A 13934-nucleotide genomic window follows, 5' to 3' on the forward strand; every position below is an offset into this window, starting at 1 on the left:
TAATACAGTATTTAAATAAAAAAGCGTAACATTTACTGTAATGAGAAAAAAGTACTCTAAAAGTACTGTAATATTAATACTGAATATATTGTAAAAACACAAAATAAAACTTTTATAATCAATACATAAAAATGATTTATGTTTTCAAATAAAAAATTTCCAATAAATTGATTGTCAAAACTATATTAAATGCACAGATATTGACAATTAATAATTCATTTGATATTATTATTATTATTATTATTATAATAAAGTAATTATTTTTTTATAGACTATAAGAGCCTAAATAATATTAAATATATATTTTATTTCATAAATAAAATTACTATAATAAATGCTATACACGTATTGAACGACTGTTTGTAAATGTATTGAATGAAACACAAAACGTTATATAAAAATATATCGTATTTTACTATACGTACTGTAATTTACGTATAAATAAACTCATTGTATATCACATTATATACACTGCATTCATATCATATGTTTTGTTTCTACAGTATATTGAGTTCAATCAATCAATCAGTGCTCTTAACATAACAAACATATAAAATATAATAATATTAAAGCAAAACATTTTGCTTTAAATTAAAAATATAATAAATGTTTTCATTCATTGTTTTGTGAAAAGCGATTCATTTATTATATAAATTCAGTGGAAATTTAACGCCTCTTTTGTTGGACTAAAAGCAACAATAAGTGGCGATCGGATCCAAAAGTTTTAATATTTTTACGAAAACCCGTTTGTCATATAGTTTTTGTGTCCAAACAATATGTTGGTCTAACATATAGACAACTATACGGTGTTGTCCCCGATATATAGACACATCGGTTGATCGGTTAATGCAATGGCCACCAGTGGTGTCAACGACGAGAAACAGGCAATTGTTAAACGTCTGTTGGATTCAGTCAAACAAGTGAGACATATATATGAAGACTGATTATGGCTAAGAAAATATATATGAATTAATAAATGATAATTGTTTTGTTTTTTTGCTGCGTTTTATTAGTGTCAGACCAGATTCGGCGGCCGATCCGAGTTGGCCACCGATATGGATACTCGAGTGGTAGAACTGTGCGAATCACTTGAGTCGGCTCTAACACACAGACTAAGACGTAATCGTAATCTAATTCATTACAAACGGTTTGTTTATCTTTTTGTTTTGTTTTCTGTCTTCTCGTCGATCAAATTCATGATTAAATTGTATGACTATTGTCTTCTCTCTCGACAGTAAATCCGGTATTAATGGCGTAACCCGTAGTACTAGTGCCACACAAGGCTTTGGAGAATCTCATGAAACAGTTGTCTGTTTTTGGCATTTTGTAAGTCTTCATCTGACTCGACACGAGTTTGATCGATACCGACTGCTGAGGAATGTTAGGACAGGTATACAATTGTATTGATTTTTAATAAATGTTTTGAAAATTGTATTAAATGTCTTAATCTTTGTAGACTTTGGTCGAGGAAAGGCTTGGCTAAGAAGTTCATTGAATGAGCATTCATTAGAGCGCTATGTCTTAACATTATTGACCGATTCAACGACTCTTCGCAATGATTTCTATGAGGAAAATGCTTTCATGAGAGACGAAGATATTAATTCTGTTTTGCCTACCATTTCACGCGGACTGAACTCTATATTGTTTGCAATCAATATAGACAACGCAGAGTTTGATTACGATAGTAAAATTATCGAGAAGAACAGTCGATCTGATCCGTTACCAGTTCTTTGTAAATCGGAAACAATTCCAGGGATTAGAAGACGCAGACATAAAGTTAATGTGATATCATTGAGTGATGATGATAATGACCAGATGGACCACTTGAATGCTGCCCGAAGCGCTCCAACCACTTGTCTTTCATCGCCGGACTCTATATTTTCCGACAGACAAATGTCATCCACTTATATGACGGGTAACTGTTCATCACTTATCTCACAATCGGCTGATAGGAATGTCGTATTGACACCATTGGGCGCTGAGAATGTTAACAATACTTTAGAATTGATTGTCGATAACACCAGTGTCTGTGATTCAGACAAATTAAGTCTGAATGAAAATCAAGAATCAAAGATAGAGTCGAGTCAAGAGACAAATGTCGAATCAAATGCAGATAAGGATGAATTAGAGAGATTGAGAGCCGAGAATCAGTGTATGAAAGAGATGTTTGAGGAAAAGGTGTCCAAATTGATGGCTCAAAACGATAGTCTAAATAAAGACAATGATTTACTACAAGTACAGCTCAATAAATATATAGCAGCCGTTCAACTATTAAAATACTCGGGCAATACGGGTCAGGATGTTATCATTGATAATAATACTAATACCGGTGCTATTGGACAATCATTTGAAGAAAGTAAAGCGTTTGAGTCGCAAAACCAGAGTTACTATAATGAGATCAATGAATACGAGAAGAAATTGGTCGAAGTGGCAGAAATGCACGCAGAGTTGGTTGAGTTTAATCAACACTTGCATCGGGTTATCGCACAAAAGGATGCACTCATAGCCAGACTTAAGGATGAATTGGTTCACTTAAGAGGACCGGTAAGTGTATTACAAAAGTTTTTTATTTACCGGTATTTTTGGTGTAGTTTATAAATCATTTACACAACAGCTTTTAATTTAATTACATTACACATCAAATACTATTTGCACTGTTATCTCATATCAATATTTCCCTTATATACTCATGAAATTAAAAATGTATATTAATTTAAAGAGCGATTGATTGGTGATAGTTATGAATTTTCTATATTTTTATTAATAATAAATTTAATGAGAGTATGAAATTAATTTTATCAATTTTTATTTGTCAATTAATGTTGAACAATAATTATGATTAAAGTCAATTTAAAATTAAGCTATATTAATTAAAGAGTATATTATAATTTATATGAATACTAAAGTAGATTGACTTATATTATATTATAATATTATAGTATAAGTTATATACGAATCTATGAATTACTAATGTTTTTCTATTTTATCCTTGTTCAATTTTGTTATCATTATTTATTACAGAAATAATTATTAATTTGTATTTATAATAATTAAGTTTAGTTTTTAATTAAGACTAAGTTTGAAAACAATTAATTATTAGGATATATAGTAAATAATAAATACTAAATTTAAATTAATTAATATTACGGTAAAGTATTCCATTGACTTAAATATAAAAGTTAATGAATTGATGAGTAGGTACTCGAAAGTAACTGAGCTTTAAGTGCAATACAATAGTCATTATTATATTTTTTGACAATTTCTCTGAAATTGCTTTTTTTAAAAAAGTTGCCGGAAGTTAACGAAGTGACCGAAGATCTGATAAGCGTTTCATCTGATTTCGAAACTGATCTGTCAATACAATCGACAATTAGTCCGCTCATACATATCTGGATACCGACGGTATTTCTGGCCGGCGGCCAAAAAAGCAAATCACATCATATTTACCAAATCTATGTCCGAATTAAAGAAGAAGAATGGAATGTCTACAGACGTTATTCACAATTTCATAGTTTACACAAATCTCTTCGCAAAAAGATTCAAATTCTCAATACATTTGACTTTCCGCCCAAAAAGACTATCGGAAATAAAGACTCGAAAGTGGTTCAGGAAAGACGTAAACGACTGGAAAACTATCTGAGAAATCTGATTAATGCACTCCAAACACAACATAATAATATTACTGATAAACAACACCTCATCGCTGTTTTACCATTCCTCAGGTTTGTTGTTGTCTTACATAAATACTTATATATCATTGATTTTATTGATAATTACCGTAATTGTATATATAGTGAACGGTTCGTCCAAAGTCAAGGCCGTTCCCGATCTGAGACTCATTTGAATTTCAGTACCAATGATCCGCCTCAAGAGCACCATTACATGGGATTATAAGAGTGGCCGATAAGTTTGAGTGGTGACCAAACAAACTTTTAAGTAAAATTTTTATATTAGTTTTATCAAATTTTTTTTTATTTAAATACATATATACAGTATATATATTTATATTTTAGTTGATTTTAAATTTTTTATTTCAAGTTTTTTTTATTATTTAAATATAAGAAACAAACAATATGTATGTTGACTAGACTTCATAAAAAAAAAGGAGGAATGATTTGTAATTAATTTATATTACAGTATTGTTTGTATATAATTTATATAATTTTTTATTAGTATAATATCATAAATTTAATTTATTTTATATATATTTATATAATGTGTATAAGTTGTACTCAAAAAACAAACAAATTTCATGAAATTTTTTTTAAGCAATCATTGAATTTACCATTTGTGTTAATAATAATAATAATGATCTTTTTTTTTTGTTTTGTTAAAAAAGTGATTTTTTTGGTAAAATAAAGTTCATACATTTCAAGGCACTTGATATTTGTCAATAAATTTTCCACAAAAACTTTCATTGATAATACTTGTTCACAACACACACAAACACTGTATATACATATTATGTCTTTATATATCGAGTAATCAAATCTATCAATCAATTTGTTTTTATAATAATAATAATTATTCTTCATATTGTTGACGAATCCAAGCTTCAGTTTCAGCAATTAATTGACTAACGATTACAAAAATTTCCGTATCGTTGCACCGGTTTTTTTCTCGCAAATAATTTATTAATTGACTTTCCTTTTAGATTAACAATGAAATAAACAAAAAATAGGTTTAAAATTTATAATTTCTTAGATATTGTCTACAAATACCGTACATTTCCAATAAGTTGCGGACAATCGAGTTTTGAGTCAAGATTATAGTATTGGTGACCAAAAGCCCTGATTGCGATCCAGTGTTTGCGCGATGAGAGCAAACTGGTTGGCAATGAAAACAATGAACTGGTGGTCCACTTCTTACATGAATTATAAATGGGATTCGGAATGTTTAATACGAATCCTTTGATATTATCCAATACAAGACACTCGGGATCTCTAAATTGAATTTCAAATCAAAATCAGTTATAATTGACGACCGGATTAAACGGGAAGACATACTTGCGTTTATCAAACCAGAAGGTCTCGTAATGTTTTGTATGCAATGCAGATATAATGACATTAATGTCGTAATTGCCTAAACCTAGCGACGACTTGTGCGGGTTTAGCCATCGGGTGTTTGGAGATAATCTGTGTTTAATTAAATGGCAATAATTTGTTAGACAATTCACTCGTCATTTTTGACTAATCATACGTTTGACAAATGGTATCCAAATCTGATTTAGTAAACGCGTCGACATCTTGTAGAAGATTATTGAGCGCGTGTTTGGCACACATTTGTTTGCATTGTTTCTCGTGATATATACCGCTGTTGGCCATCAATTGTTCCGACTTCGTTGTCATCGCTGCAGCTGATGATGAGTCGCAATCATTAGCCAATCCGTTCATCACTGGATTTGAAGACATTGTGTCCGGCGATTGATCTGTCAATTCATTTGATATGTCTGTCTGTGCGTCTCTTGACGTCCGACCAATTGATCCAATGATGCGATGATTTTTGTTTGTGTCTTAAACTGACAGATGACTGACTGTTCACTCAATGTTTACATTTGATGTCAATATTATTTCAATGATATGTCATAACAACTGTACGACGCATGCGCTCAACAGTTGATAATATCAATAATAAATTTATTTAGTATTAATAATACTGTATTTAATTATTAGCTGTTTATTAATCAATACATTGTAATCGTTTACAATGTTTTATAATTGAATTTTTTTTTAATTAAAAAAACGATTCACTAAATTATACGCTAAAAATATTTATAAGCATTTAGTGTTGTCATGAATACAATTAAACAATAATATATTTTTTTAAAACATATGATTAATAATTTGATTGAATATTTTATTTCTATTTTTTAAGGTTATGTTAGGTTGGGTTAAGTATAGGTGGGTATTGAAGATATGTTGATCTATAGGTTTATATCTATTATTTATATTTATTAATTTAATTAATTTCAATTGTTATTTATATCTAGAATACAGTATAGTACTAATAATAATAATACAGATTTTTATATTATTTAAAATTTCATTAAAACATCCAAAATATATTTAATATCTCAAATTTATTTAAAAATTTAAATTTATTTGTTTATTAATTTTAAGTAATATAATAAATTTAATTTTTAAACTTGCAAGATACTATTAAAGCTTATATAAAACATTTAGTGATTTTTTTAAATTGTAAAAATTAGCAATATTTTGCATATAATGTGTGAACAAATCTTAAAAATATTTTTTTTTATAATATAATAAATACATGACTCGAGTAATGCTATCATTAATTGTTTGGCAATTATATAATTATTATTATAAAAATACTAATATTATTATTATTATTAAATACATAGATTTAGATTAAAAAATCTTTAAATAAAAAATTAATTAATTAGTAAAAAGCCGTAAAATGTATATATACTTTATAATTAAAATATTCTTAAAATTAGCTAAAGTTTAGTATGAGATACAGCGGAACTCATTTTCAGTGAAGGCATTCTTGAGAATAGTGTACTCCCTGTCCAACACTTGTCCGCTGCTGATGATGAGTCCAGTGTCTCGTGCGGTGTCTCTACAGTGGACACAGCGTTAAGACACGAATCACTATTTATATAGTCAGCTATCAGATGTGTTATCTCTACGATCTTCTGTTTATTCATCATAAACAACAATCGTTCGGATCGGTGACTATCGGCTCGTGAGCTGTGACCAGAGCCGGTGCCCGAACCGGAATCTGTTTCAAGCGATGCACCTTTCAATGTGAAGACAAGCATAAAATCTTGTCTACAGCCGCCAAATGTCATCAAATTCTTGTACGAATAACGAGTAATCAAATGAAATGATTCAAAATCCAAGAGCGCCATCGAGTCATCCGATACGGCAATCCATAGTTTTGTATGACTTTGCATGACTGCTGGCAATGGATTGTATGAATCGACTAATTTAACCGGTTTCGCTAATTCGGCCTCGAATAATGTCGATCCCCAAAACGGCCACTTTCGGGAACAGTTCAGATAAATTCGTATACAATCGACAGTTGATCTGCTCTTCAGTTCCATCCATTTATCGCGAATAGATTCCATCAAAGTTTTCATGAAATTTACTTCTTTGAAATGTATTGGGAAAAACCAGTCGATCACTTGTTGTAGAATTATTTGCGGTCGACTAACAGACACAAAGTCGCCGAACTCGATCTGAGCCAATAGTGCACACAATTCGAGAGCCAATTCTTGAGTTACCGGAAAGCGTCCGAAAACTATCCGATTGTTTATTTGGTAAACAGATAAAAGTCTCTCCTTTTCGGTTTCGGACTTAACGGAACTTTTCAGACATAATCGTTGTTTATAAAGCAATTTAACAACTTTTGTGTTTTCGAAACGTCCCAAATGATTCTCGCGAAGAATTCGTTCCCATTGCGAGATAATGTCCCCTAACTTTGATTTACAGTCCAACAGGTGTTCAACATCTTTATCGAGCGGATCGTCACTATAGAGAGCGTAACCCGAAAGACTGTTCTCACGAATGCCGAATTCGCTATTGAGTAGATCACAAAATTCGGTGATAGTTGTCGAACCATCGAAGCCAACCACATGATATGATCGGTTAACAAAATTGACTGGAATCGAGTGGGGAAGCGAATGATGGTAGGGATTCCTCAATAGAATTGAAAGAACTTCCATTCTCGAGGGACCGAACTCTCGCGGACCGTTCTTAAGTGTCCTATCGAGTGCTCGGCGACAATAAATGGCATACTTTCCGACATCAGTCGCGGTATCGCTTGTTCGCCGCAAATGTTGTTTCAGAAACCAAAGAGCTCTGCTTTGAGGTGTGAAGAGTGAAATGGCGATCGAAAGCAACTGAAATGTTTGAATAAATATAACATTCAATGGATTGTTTTTGTCGGGAATATTGCCGCATAAAGGACCGGCTGATTCATTGATAGATGTCGGCGATGTCTTCTCACTGCATGTACCGGATGTATCACATGTGAAGATAGTCTGTGTGGCGCATAATAAAAACTGATGGACTCCTGAACTGCCGCACAGCTTATTACAGAAATGATTTGACGATTGTTTGATTAATTGAAAGAATAGTTCGCTCTGTAGTTCACTGTGTGTCAGACATAACTGAAGAGAATTCTGAACAAGTGATACGTGATAGTCGATACCGGAAGAGTTTAATGGAACAGATGTGTACAACTGAATTGATTTAAACAGTTTGATGGCTTCGGTCTTTAGATAATCGGTTGGCAATGTTGTCAGTGGTTCTGAAATATTTTCTTTGGAATACAAAAGCAACGGATTCTTCCATAAGGAATGATTGTCCAGTGTTTCGGCACATTCGCCCTCAGCCTTCATCAGTCGTGAAACCAAATGCTCGAATGGAGTTCCAGCGCAGTGTTCGCCACTAACAGCAACAGTCAAATGGTATAACCATTCGTTGAGATCTTGTTTGGATGACAGCAATAAATATATGGGTTCTGCGGAATGTTTCGGAAATATCGAAATAGTATAATTAATTTGTCGATTTTGAATTAATGGATCTTCTGTGTCCTCATTGTCCGAGTCGGACACGTTTTCCACTTCTTCGACTTTTGCCGATTTCAAATCAACTTTATTTACGGGAATCTTATCGTTTGGAGACTTGAAATAAAACAAATATCTGCCATAGAGTGCACACCAACACCTCTTTGAATGTCCGGATTTTACTTTTGTCACAAAGCCTTCGATTGTCGGCTTCTGGTCGTCATTGATATGGAAAACAGCATTTCTTTTTAGAACACTATTTAAAATTCTTATCCATTCTTCGAGAGTAATCATCGAATCTGATGTGAGATAATATATTTTCTTTTTATTGCCGGTATGTATTTGAAATGTTCCCGAATCTCTAGTTGTCGTTATGCGACACGACTTTTCCAGATGTATCTGACCTCGAGGTTTACCTTTATTGGCATCGCTTTGACTTCTATAGTAAGAAAGAACATTGTCTTTTAGTACAAACCAACGTCTTCTCCATGTTTTTAGTCTTCCGCCTAATTTTGTTAGATAACCGCTCTTTTCAAAGATATCATTCAACGTCTGCTTCTCGTCTCTAATAATAGAAGTCGGTCTCTGAAGTGAACTAAATCTTTTAGGAGCCCGTACTTCTGGTGGTGCGTCGTTCAGTGTAATGACATCCATTGATGCGGACAGGACTGCATCGGGAGGTAAAGCATAATCTTCGGACAAATTGGAATTGACTGTTATATCTCTGTTCAAAGTGTGCGCTGGAGTTACAAAAAGATCGCTTTCGTGACCACTCGAAGAAGTGGTGCCCGTTGTAATAGTTGTGGTAGTTATGCGTACATCAGTCTCATTATCGGATGAATCAGACGAATCATCAGTAAAAGGAATTGATCTGATTCTTGAAGCTCTTCCTTTAACTGTTGCAAAAACCGGTACATTATATTCATTGAGTATTGTTTTCGGCGAATAATTTTGTTGGTATTTATTTGGATTTCTTGACGCTAAACGAATGGAATGATTTGGCGTCGAATTGTTTGAGTTGGCACTCGGGATACCAGTGCTTGCAATTTGATAGATACGCGACTCCCACGATGGACAACGATGTAGTGGAGGTGTTGGCGGTCTTTGATTTGATGATTCAAAATCTTTCAGAAGAAAAGCTTTTGCTTCCTTAGATGGCGTATAGATATCTGAATAGTCGTGTACTTCATTGGCAGCGAAGACATTCTTCTTTTTCTTCAGTTCATTGAAATTCAATCTCTTCATATCAGCTAATTTTCTGTCTAAACTACCGGCCCGTGAAAAATAGGTCAAAGAATTTGATGAACGACTGGCATAACAGATCAATGGATTCAAATCTAATGAACTCAAATCATTCTTTCCGACAGGAATTCGGGTTCTCGGCTGAGGTATTGGTTTCTGTGGTCGCGACGACCGACTAAACCGTTGACTACCGGAATGACTAAAGCCTTCGTCATCTGAAGAGTTATTCGAGTAATTAGTGTCGCGTTCTGTGGAATATAATTCTCGTTTCGATAGTCTGTCTTTGAATTCTTCTTTTGTCGAGAATGTAGTTGCTATTAGAGTTCAAATAAACATTAAATGAATTAATGGATCAAAAAGTGATTTATACTTTTAAAAAAATACTAATAATGCCAACCGTTATGATACGCGTATAATCTATTGTTGGCATAACTGATACTACTTTGATCCGAATATTGTTTCAAAACAAACTCGAGTTTGCGTCGGGTTTCGGGACTAGCGGTGTGTAAATGCTGTTTAAAGAACTGTAACTCTTCATTGCATTTCCTGTTCTGCTTTCGAAGACAATTGTTTTGTTCCTCCAATTCTTTCAGCTTAAGTGACACCCATTCCTTGATTTTCGTAGCCTTTTCTTCCACTTGTTTTGCATCTCTGAGTCGCAGTTTTTTCTGTTCTTCAATCTTTACCTCCAAATCGCTGATTACTTTCTCTTTCTCTTCCATTGCGTGTTTCAATTGCGACAATTCTGGTGTCGATTCTTCCATTTCTGTCTTCTTTTTGTGTTTTCGATTGCTTTCATTCAGAAGCGATTCAATTATTGAGCAATACTTGTGTTCAGAATCTTCGGCCTTCTTGAGGGCCTCTTTTAGACGACACTCCAGATCTGCAATCTTGTTGACGAAGACGTGTCTTACTTTGTTTGAATGCGACGCCAATTGCTGTAATGATATTTCCAAATCAATACATCGTTTTTGCCAATCAATGGATCCATTGTTTCCAATGGATCCCAAAAGTGTTGGCTCTTCAATGGATTCGCCGATCATTTCCATTCAAACATTTTATTTATTTAAATTCAATCAATCATTCATTTATTCAAATGGCATATCATTTGTGTGCAAATAATTTAGTTATTAACTTAAAAAACCCATTGATTTCATAAAATAAAACTTTTCTTTAAAAAAAACGTAAAGTAATGGCAAATATTTCGACATACAATTCATGACAACTTAAATGTTGGGATCAATTCATGACATCAAATAATTTCAAACAAACAAAAAATAAATTAAAGTAAAAATCAAAATTATGTGCAAAAAAAAGTTTAAAAAACGTCTTTTCAACAGAAGATAATTGAACTCACATTTGATCCAAAATCGGGTGATAATTACGACAAGTTATACCTTTTAATTAAAAAACAATGTCAACCACAAGATAACTGGATGATGGATATCTTCTTCACAGAATATAAGACACACTGATAGTTCAAGTGGTCAGTGGCGGGTCCAGTGATCGGGTCACGGGTTGGCCATCATTGTCACGGCAACAACGGTGGCGCCCAAAGGCATCACTAAACAAATTAATTGATTGATAACTACAACAACAATACAATACAATCACAACAATAGATGATTCATAAGAGGATGACTACTACTACTGGTGTAGTCATATAGAGGGCATACCAGACATATTAATACCAGTGACAGACATACCGGTGCCCAACACTAGACATACAGTATTGTAGTGAAAGTGTTTAATAAACACTGTTTTTATTGATTGACTGTTCAGTAAACACATGTCTGACAAAACAATTTCAGTTTGTTTTTACCACTTCTTCTTTTTCTAGTTGTGTTTTTCCGAGTCTTTCTCTTAATCGACAAATTTTACGGCATTTGTACAACAATTAAGTGATTGATTGTAATTGTATGACAAAAAAAAAACAAACGATTGATTTTGATTGTCAATTATGTCCAAAATATTGCTCAAGAAGTCGTTGCAATTGTTGGAAAGTAAGAAAATATCTACAGATATATCACATATAATCTTCAGTTAATAATCAAATGTCTCAAATTGTTTTCATTTACAGATGATATTGATCTCAAAAGTATCAACAAAAAGACAAAACGACAGATAAAACTGAAAGGCAAAGACAGACAACGAAATGGTAATTCACAGTTGATTTCATTCATTCATTTAATGACAGATAAATTAATTGTTTTGTTTGTTATCTCTTCTTATTTTTCTGAAAGTTGACGAAAAAAATTTGCTAAAATTATCAACAAATAAACCAAAGAAGACCAGAGAGACGACAAACAATGAAAGACAAAAACAGATGAAAATTATAAAGATGTACAAAGATTTACATGAAAATCGTGTCAAATATGATTTGGTTAAGAAGTTATTGGTTAATAAACAGAAGATAAAGAGTGGTAAAAAACAAAAAGATCACAACAAATCTGTCTTCACTGATGACGACTTCAAAGAGTTTGCACTCAATTATAAATAATGTTATTTACTCTCTCTTTCTCTCTCTCTTTCTCTCTCTCTTTCTCTCTCTCTTTCTCTCATATATATATATATATATCACACACACTATAGTATTAAAAATTATTTTTAATTAACATCATATATAAATTATACGATAAATAAATATATATATATATATATGTATATAAATTAAACCACACATATGTTTATTTGTTATTAAAATTTATTAAAAAACATGTCAAACAAATTGTTAAACATAATTGTAGTAATAATTGTGACGATTGATACTATGATAGTCAATGGTAATAATGATAATAAAGGTTAAGTATAGTTAATAATATAAAAGATGATAATACATATTATCGGTAATTAGAAAAATAATTGAAGTAATAATTTACATTTTATTCAAAATTACCGCTAATAGCCTATATGATAGATACCGGTGCTATTGGACTGTCATCACATTCTGACCAAAACGGACACAGATATCCAATCAAATGGTCGAGTGTTTCAAATGGACACAATGGTCATACAAAACAATGGACAATCGATATTAAAGCTATGATGCCACATCATTGATTGGGTCAATGGTTAGGGGGGACAATGGGAGGGGTATATGTTTGACCCAATTTATTTATTTATAATAAAATGTTAAAACAATGTATTTTTTAAATTAATTTTTTAATTATTACCGAAACCTCTATTATAAAGATAGTGAAACAGTGTAAATGTGAGTGTTATTTGACTAACATATTGTTTTAAACTAAAATTTAATAAAAAATATAGTTTATGACTGGTACGGAACAGATAGCAGGTATGGCTAGTTGATGGTTAAGATAAAAAAATAGGATAAAGTATACAATAATAATTGAGATCATATCCATTCAAATGGTTTGTATAATAAAGCAAATTAATGGTATATCATATAAACCTCTATAAAAAATTAATTAATTAGTTATATTTACTTTTATAATATAATGGAAATAATTTGTTGCAATTATTACATATACGTAACCAAATGTACTGTACTATACTGTATTAGAAAATAATAATATCGGTAAATATAATTTTTTTTATAGTTTTTTTTTAATTTAAGATAAATGAAATCCATTATAAGTTAAATACTATTTTTTAAAAACATATTAAATACCATATTATACTGTATATTACATAAATGGAAAAAATGAATACAAATTAATTTTTTTTAATATATATATTTAAGTTTTATTTTTAAAAAGTGGTCGCAATATAATTGTCGGCAATTTTTGTTTTTTGACAAAAAATGAGCTAAAAATTAAAAACACAAGAAATATAATAATAATAATTATTATTACTATAATTTAAAACAAATAGAATACAAATCTAATTACTAAATATTAATTAATTTATAATTAATGAAGACTTTACTATACAATGAATTGAGATTTGGGATTAGGGTTTCGCGCGTCGATAATAATAATCCAAGTATTTCAACAATTTTTTAAAATATTTTTTCCCCCAAATATATAAACAATGCATTTTTCACTAATTTTTTTGTTTGTGTGCATGCATTGGATATTATTTCACAAATATATATTCATTATCATCATTATTATATAAATCATATAATCAGTGTTAATTTATATATTTATATAGAAGTTTATAAAAAAGCATTAATAGGTGTGCTATAAGTTTA

At 31.3% G+C, this 13934-nt stretch overlaps 4 protein-coding genes across 4 annotated transcripts; 2 read left to right on the forward strand and 2 right to left on the reverse strand.

Moving 5' to 3' along the window:
- Positions 1 to 515: 515 nt before the first annotated feature.
- Positions 516 to 3970, forward strand: LOC128957462 (sorting nexin-29-like). The gene is made up of 6 exons (XM_054303226.1): positions 516 to 920; positions 1014 to 1147; positions 1236 to 1390; positions 1457 to 2544; positions 3289 to 3722; positions 3795 to 3970. The coding sequence occupies exons 1-6, from the start codon at positions 852 to 854 to the stop codon at positions 3892 to 3894; spliced, it is 1980 nt and encodes a 659-aa protein (XP_054159201.1). The 5' UTR covers positions 516 to 851; the 3' UTR covers positions 3895 to 3970.
- A 547-nt stretch (positions 3971 to 4517) lies between these two features.
- Positions 4518 to 5607, reverse strand: LOC128957420 (josephin-1-like). The gene is made up of 4 exons (XM_054303175.1): positions 5200 to 5607; positions 5007 to 5135; positions 4727 to 4943; positions 4518 to 4647 (listed from the first exon to the last, which is right to left on the reverse strand). The coding sequence occupies exons 1-4, from the start codon at positions 5409 to 5411 to the stop codon at positions 4525 to 4527; spliced, it is 681 nt and encodes a 226-aa protein (XP_054159150.1). The 5' UTR covers positions 5412 to 5607; the 3' UTR covers positions 4518 to 4524.
- Positions 5608 to 6416: 809 nt separating this feature from the next.
- On the reverse strand, positions 6417 to 11450 carry LOC128958608 (pleckstrin homology domain-containing family H member 2-like). The gene is made up of 3 exons (XM_054304494.1): positions 11136 to 11450; positions 10176 to 11003; positions 6417 to 10092 (listed from the first exon to the last, which is right to left on the reverse strand). The coding sequence occupies exons 2-3, from the start codon at positions 10825 to 10827 to the stop codon at positions 6461 to 6463; spliced, it is 4284 nt and encodes a 1427-aa protein (XP_054160469.1). The 5' UTR covers positions 10828 to 11003; positions 11136 to 11450; the 3' UTR covers positions 6417 to 6460.
- Positions 11451 to 11509: 59 nt separating this feature from the next.
- Positions 11510 to 12360, forward strand: LOC128958609 (uncharacterized). The gene is made up of 3 exons (XM_054304495.1): positions 11510 to 11781; positions 11859 to 11936; positions 12022 to 12360. The coding sequence occupies exons 1-3, from the start codon at positions 11739 to 11741 to the stop codon at positions 12276 to 12278; spliced, it is 378 nt and encodes a 125-aa protein (XP_054160470.1). The 5' UTR covers positions 11510 to 11738; the 3' UTR covers positions 12279 to 12360.
- The last annotated feature ends 1574 nt before the right edge of the window (positions 12361 to 13934 follow it).

The sequence above is a fragment of the Oppia nitens genome, unplaced genomic scaffold (genome assembly GCF_028296485.1).
Source record: "Oppia nitens isolate AA-2021 unplaced genomic scaffold, nextdenovo-longstitch-racon4-pilon3 scaffold3_pilon_pilon_pilon, whole genome shotgun sequence".
Classification (NCBI taxonomy): Eukaryota; Metazoa; Arthropoda; class Arachnida; order Sarcoptiformes; family Oppiidae; genus Oppia; species Oppia nitens.

What these genes read in the sequence shown, in the direction of transcription:
- LOC128958609 (XM_054304495.1), top strand. Translation starts at nt 11,739, where the DNA reads ATGTCCAAAATATTGCTCAAGAAGTCGTTGCAATTGTTGGAAA. An exon ending in GTCGTTGCAATTGTTGGAAA is followed by an intron (nt 11,782 to 11,858) that starts GTAAGAAAATAT and finishes TTTCATTTACAG; the next exon opens with ATGATATTGATCTCAAAAGT. An exon ending in CAAAGACAGACAACGAAATG is followed by an intron (nt 11,937 to 12,021) that starts GTAATTCACAGT and finishes TTTTTCTGAAAG; the next exon opens with TTGACGAAAAAAATTTGCTA.
- LOC128957420 (XM_054303175.1), bottom strand. Translation starts at nt 5,411, where the DNA reads ATGTCTTCAAATCCAGTGATGAACGGATTGGCTAATGATTGCGACTCA. An exon ending in TTCTGGTTTGATAAACGCAA is followed by an intron (nt 4,944 to 5,006) that starts GTATGTCTTCCC and finishes AATTCAATTTAG; the next exon opens with AGATCCCGAGTGTCTTGTAT. An exon ending in GTCCGCAACTTATTGGAAAT is followed by an intron (nt 4,648 to 4,726) that starts GTACGGTATTTG and finishes TTAATCTAAAAG; the next exon opens with GAAAGTCAATTAATAAATTA.
- LOC128958608 (XM_054304494.1), bottom strand. Translation starts at nt 10,827, where the DNA reads ATGGAAATGATCGGCGAATCCATTGAAGAGCCAACACTTTTGGGATCC. An exon ending in ATTATACGCGTATCATAACG is followed by an intron (nt 10,093 to 10,175) that starts GTTGGCATTATT and finishes GAACTCTAATAG; the next exon opens with CAACTACATTCTCGACAAAA.
- LOC128957462 (XM_054303226.1), top strand. Translation starts at nt 852, where the DNA reads ATGGCCACCAGTGGTGTCAACGACGAGAAACAGGCAATTGTTAAACGT. An exon ending in TGGTTCACTTAAGAGGACCG is followed by an intron (nt 2,545 to 3,288) that starts GTAAGTGTATTA and finishes TTTTTAAAAAAG; the next exon opens with TTGCCGGAAGTTAACGAAGT. An exon ending in GCTGTTTTACCATTCCTCAG is followed by an intron (nt 3,723 to 3,794) that starts GTTTGTTGTTGT and finishes TTGTATATATAG; the next exon opens with TGAACGGTTCGTCCAAAGTC.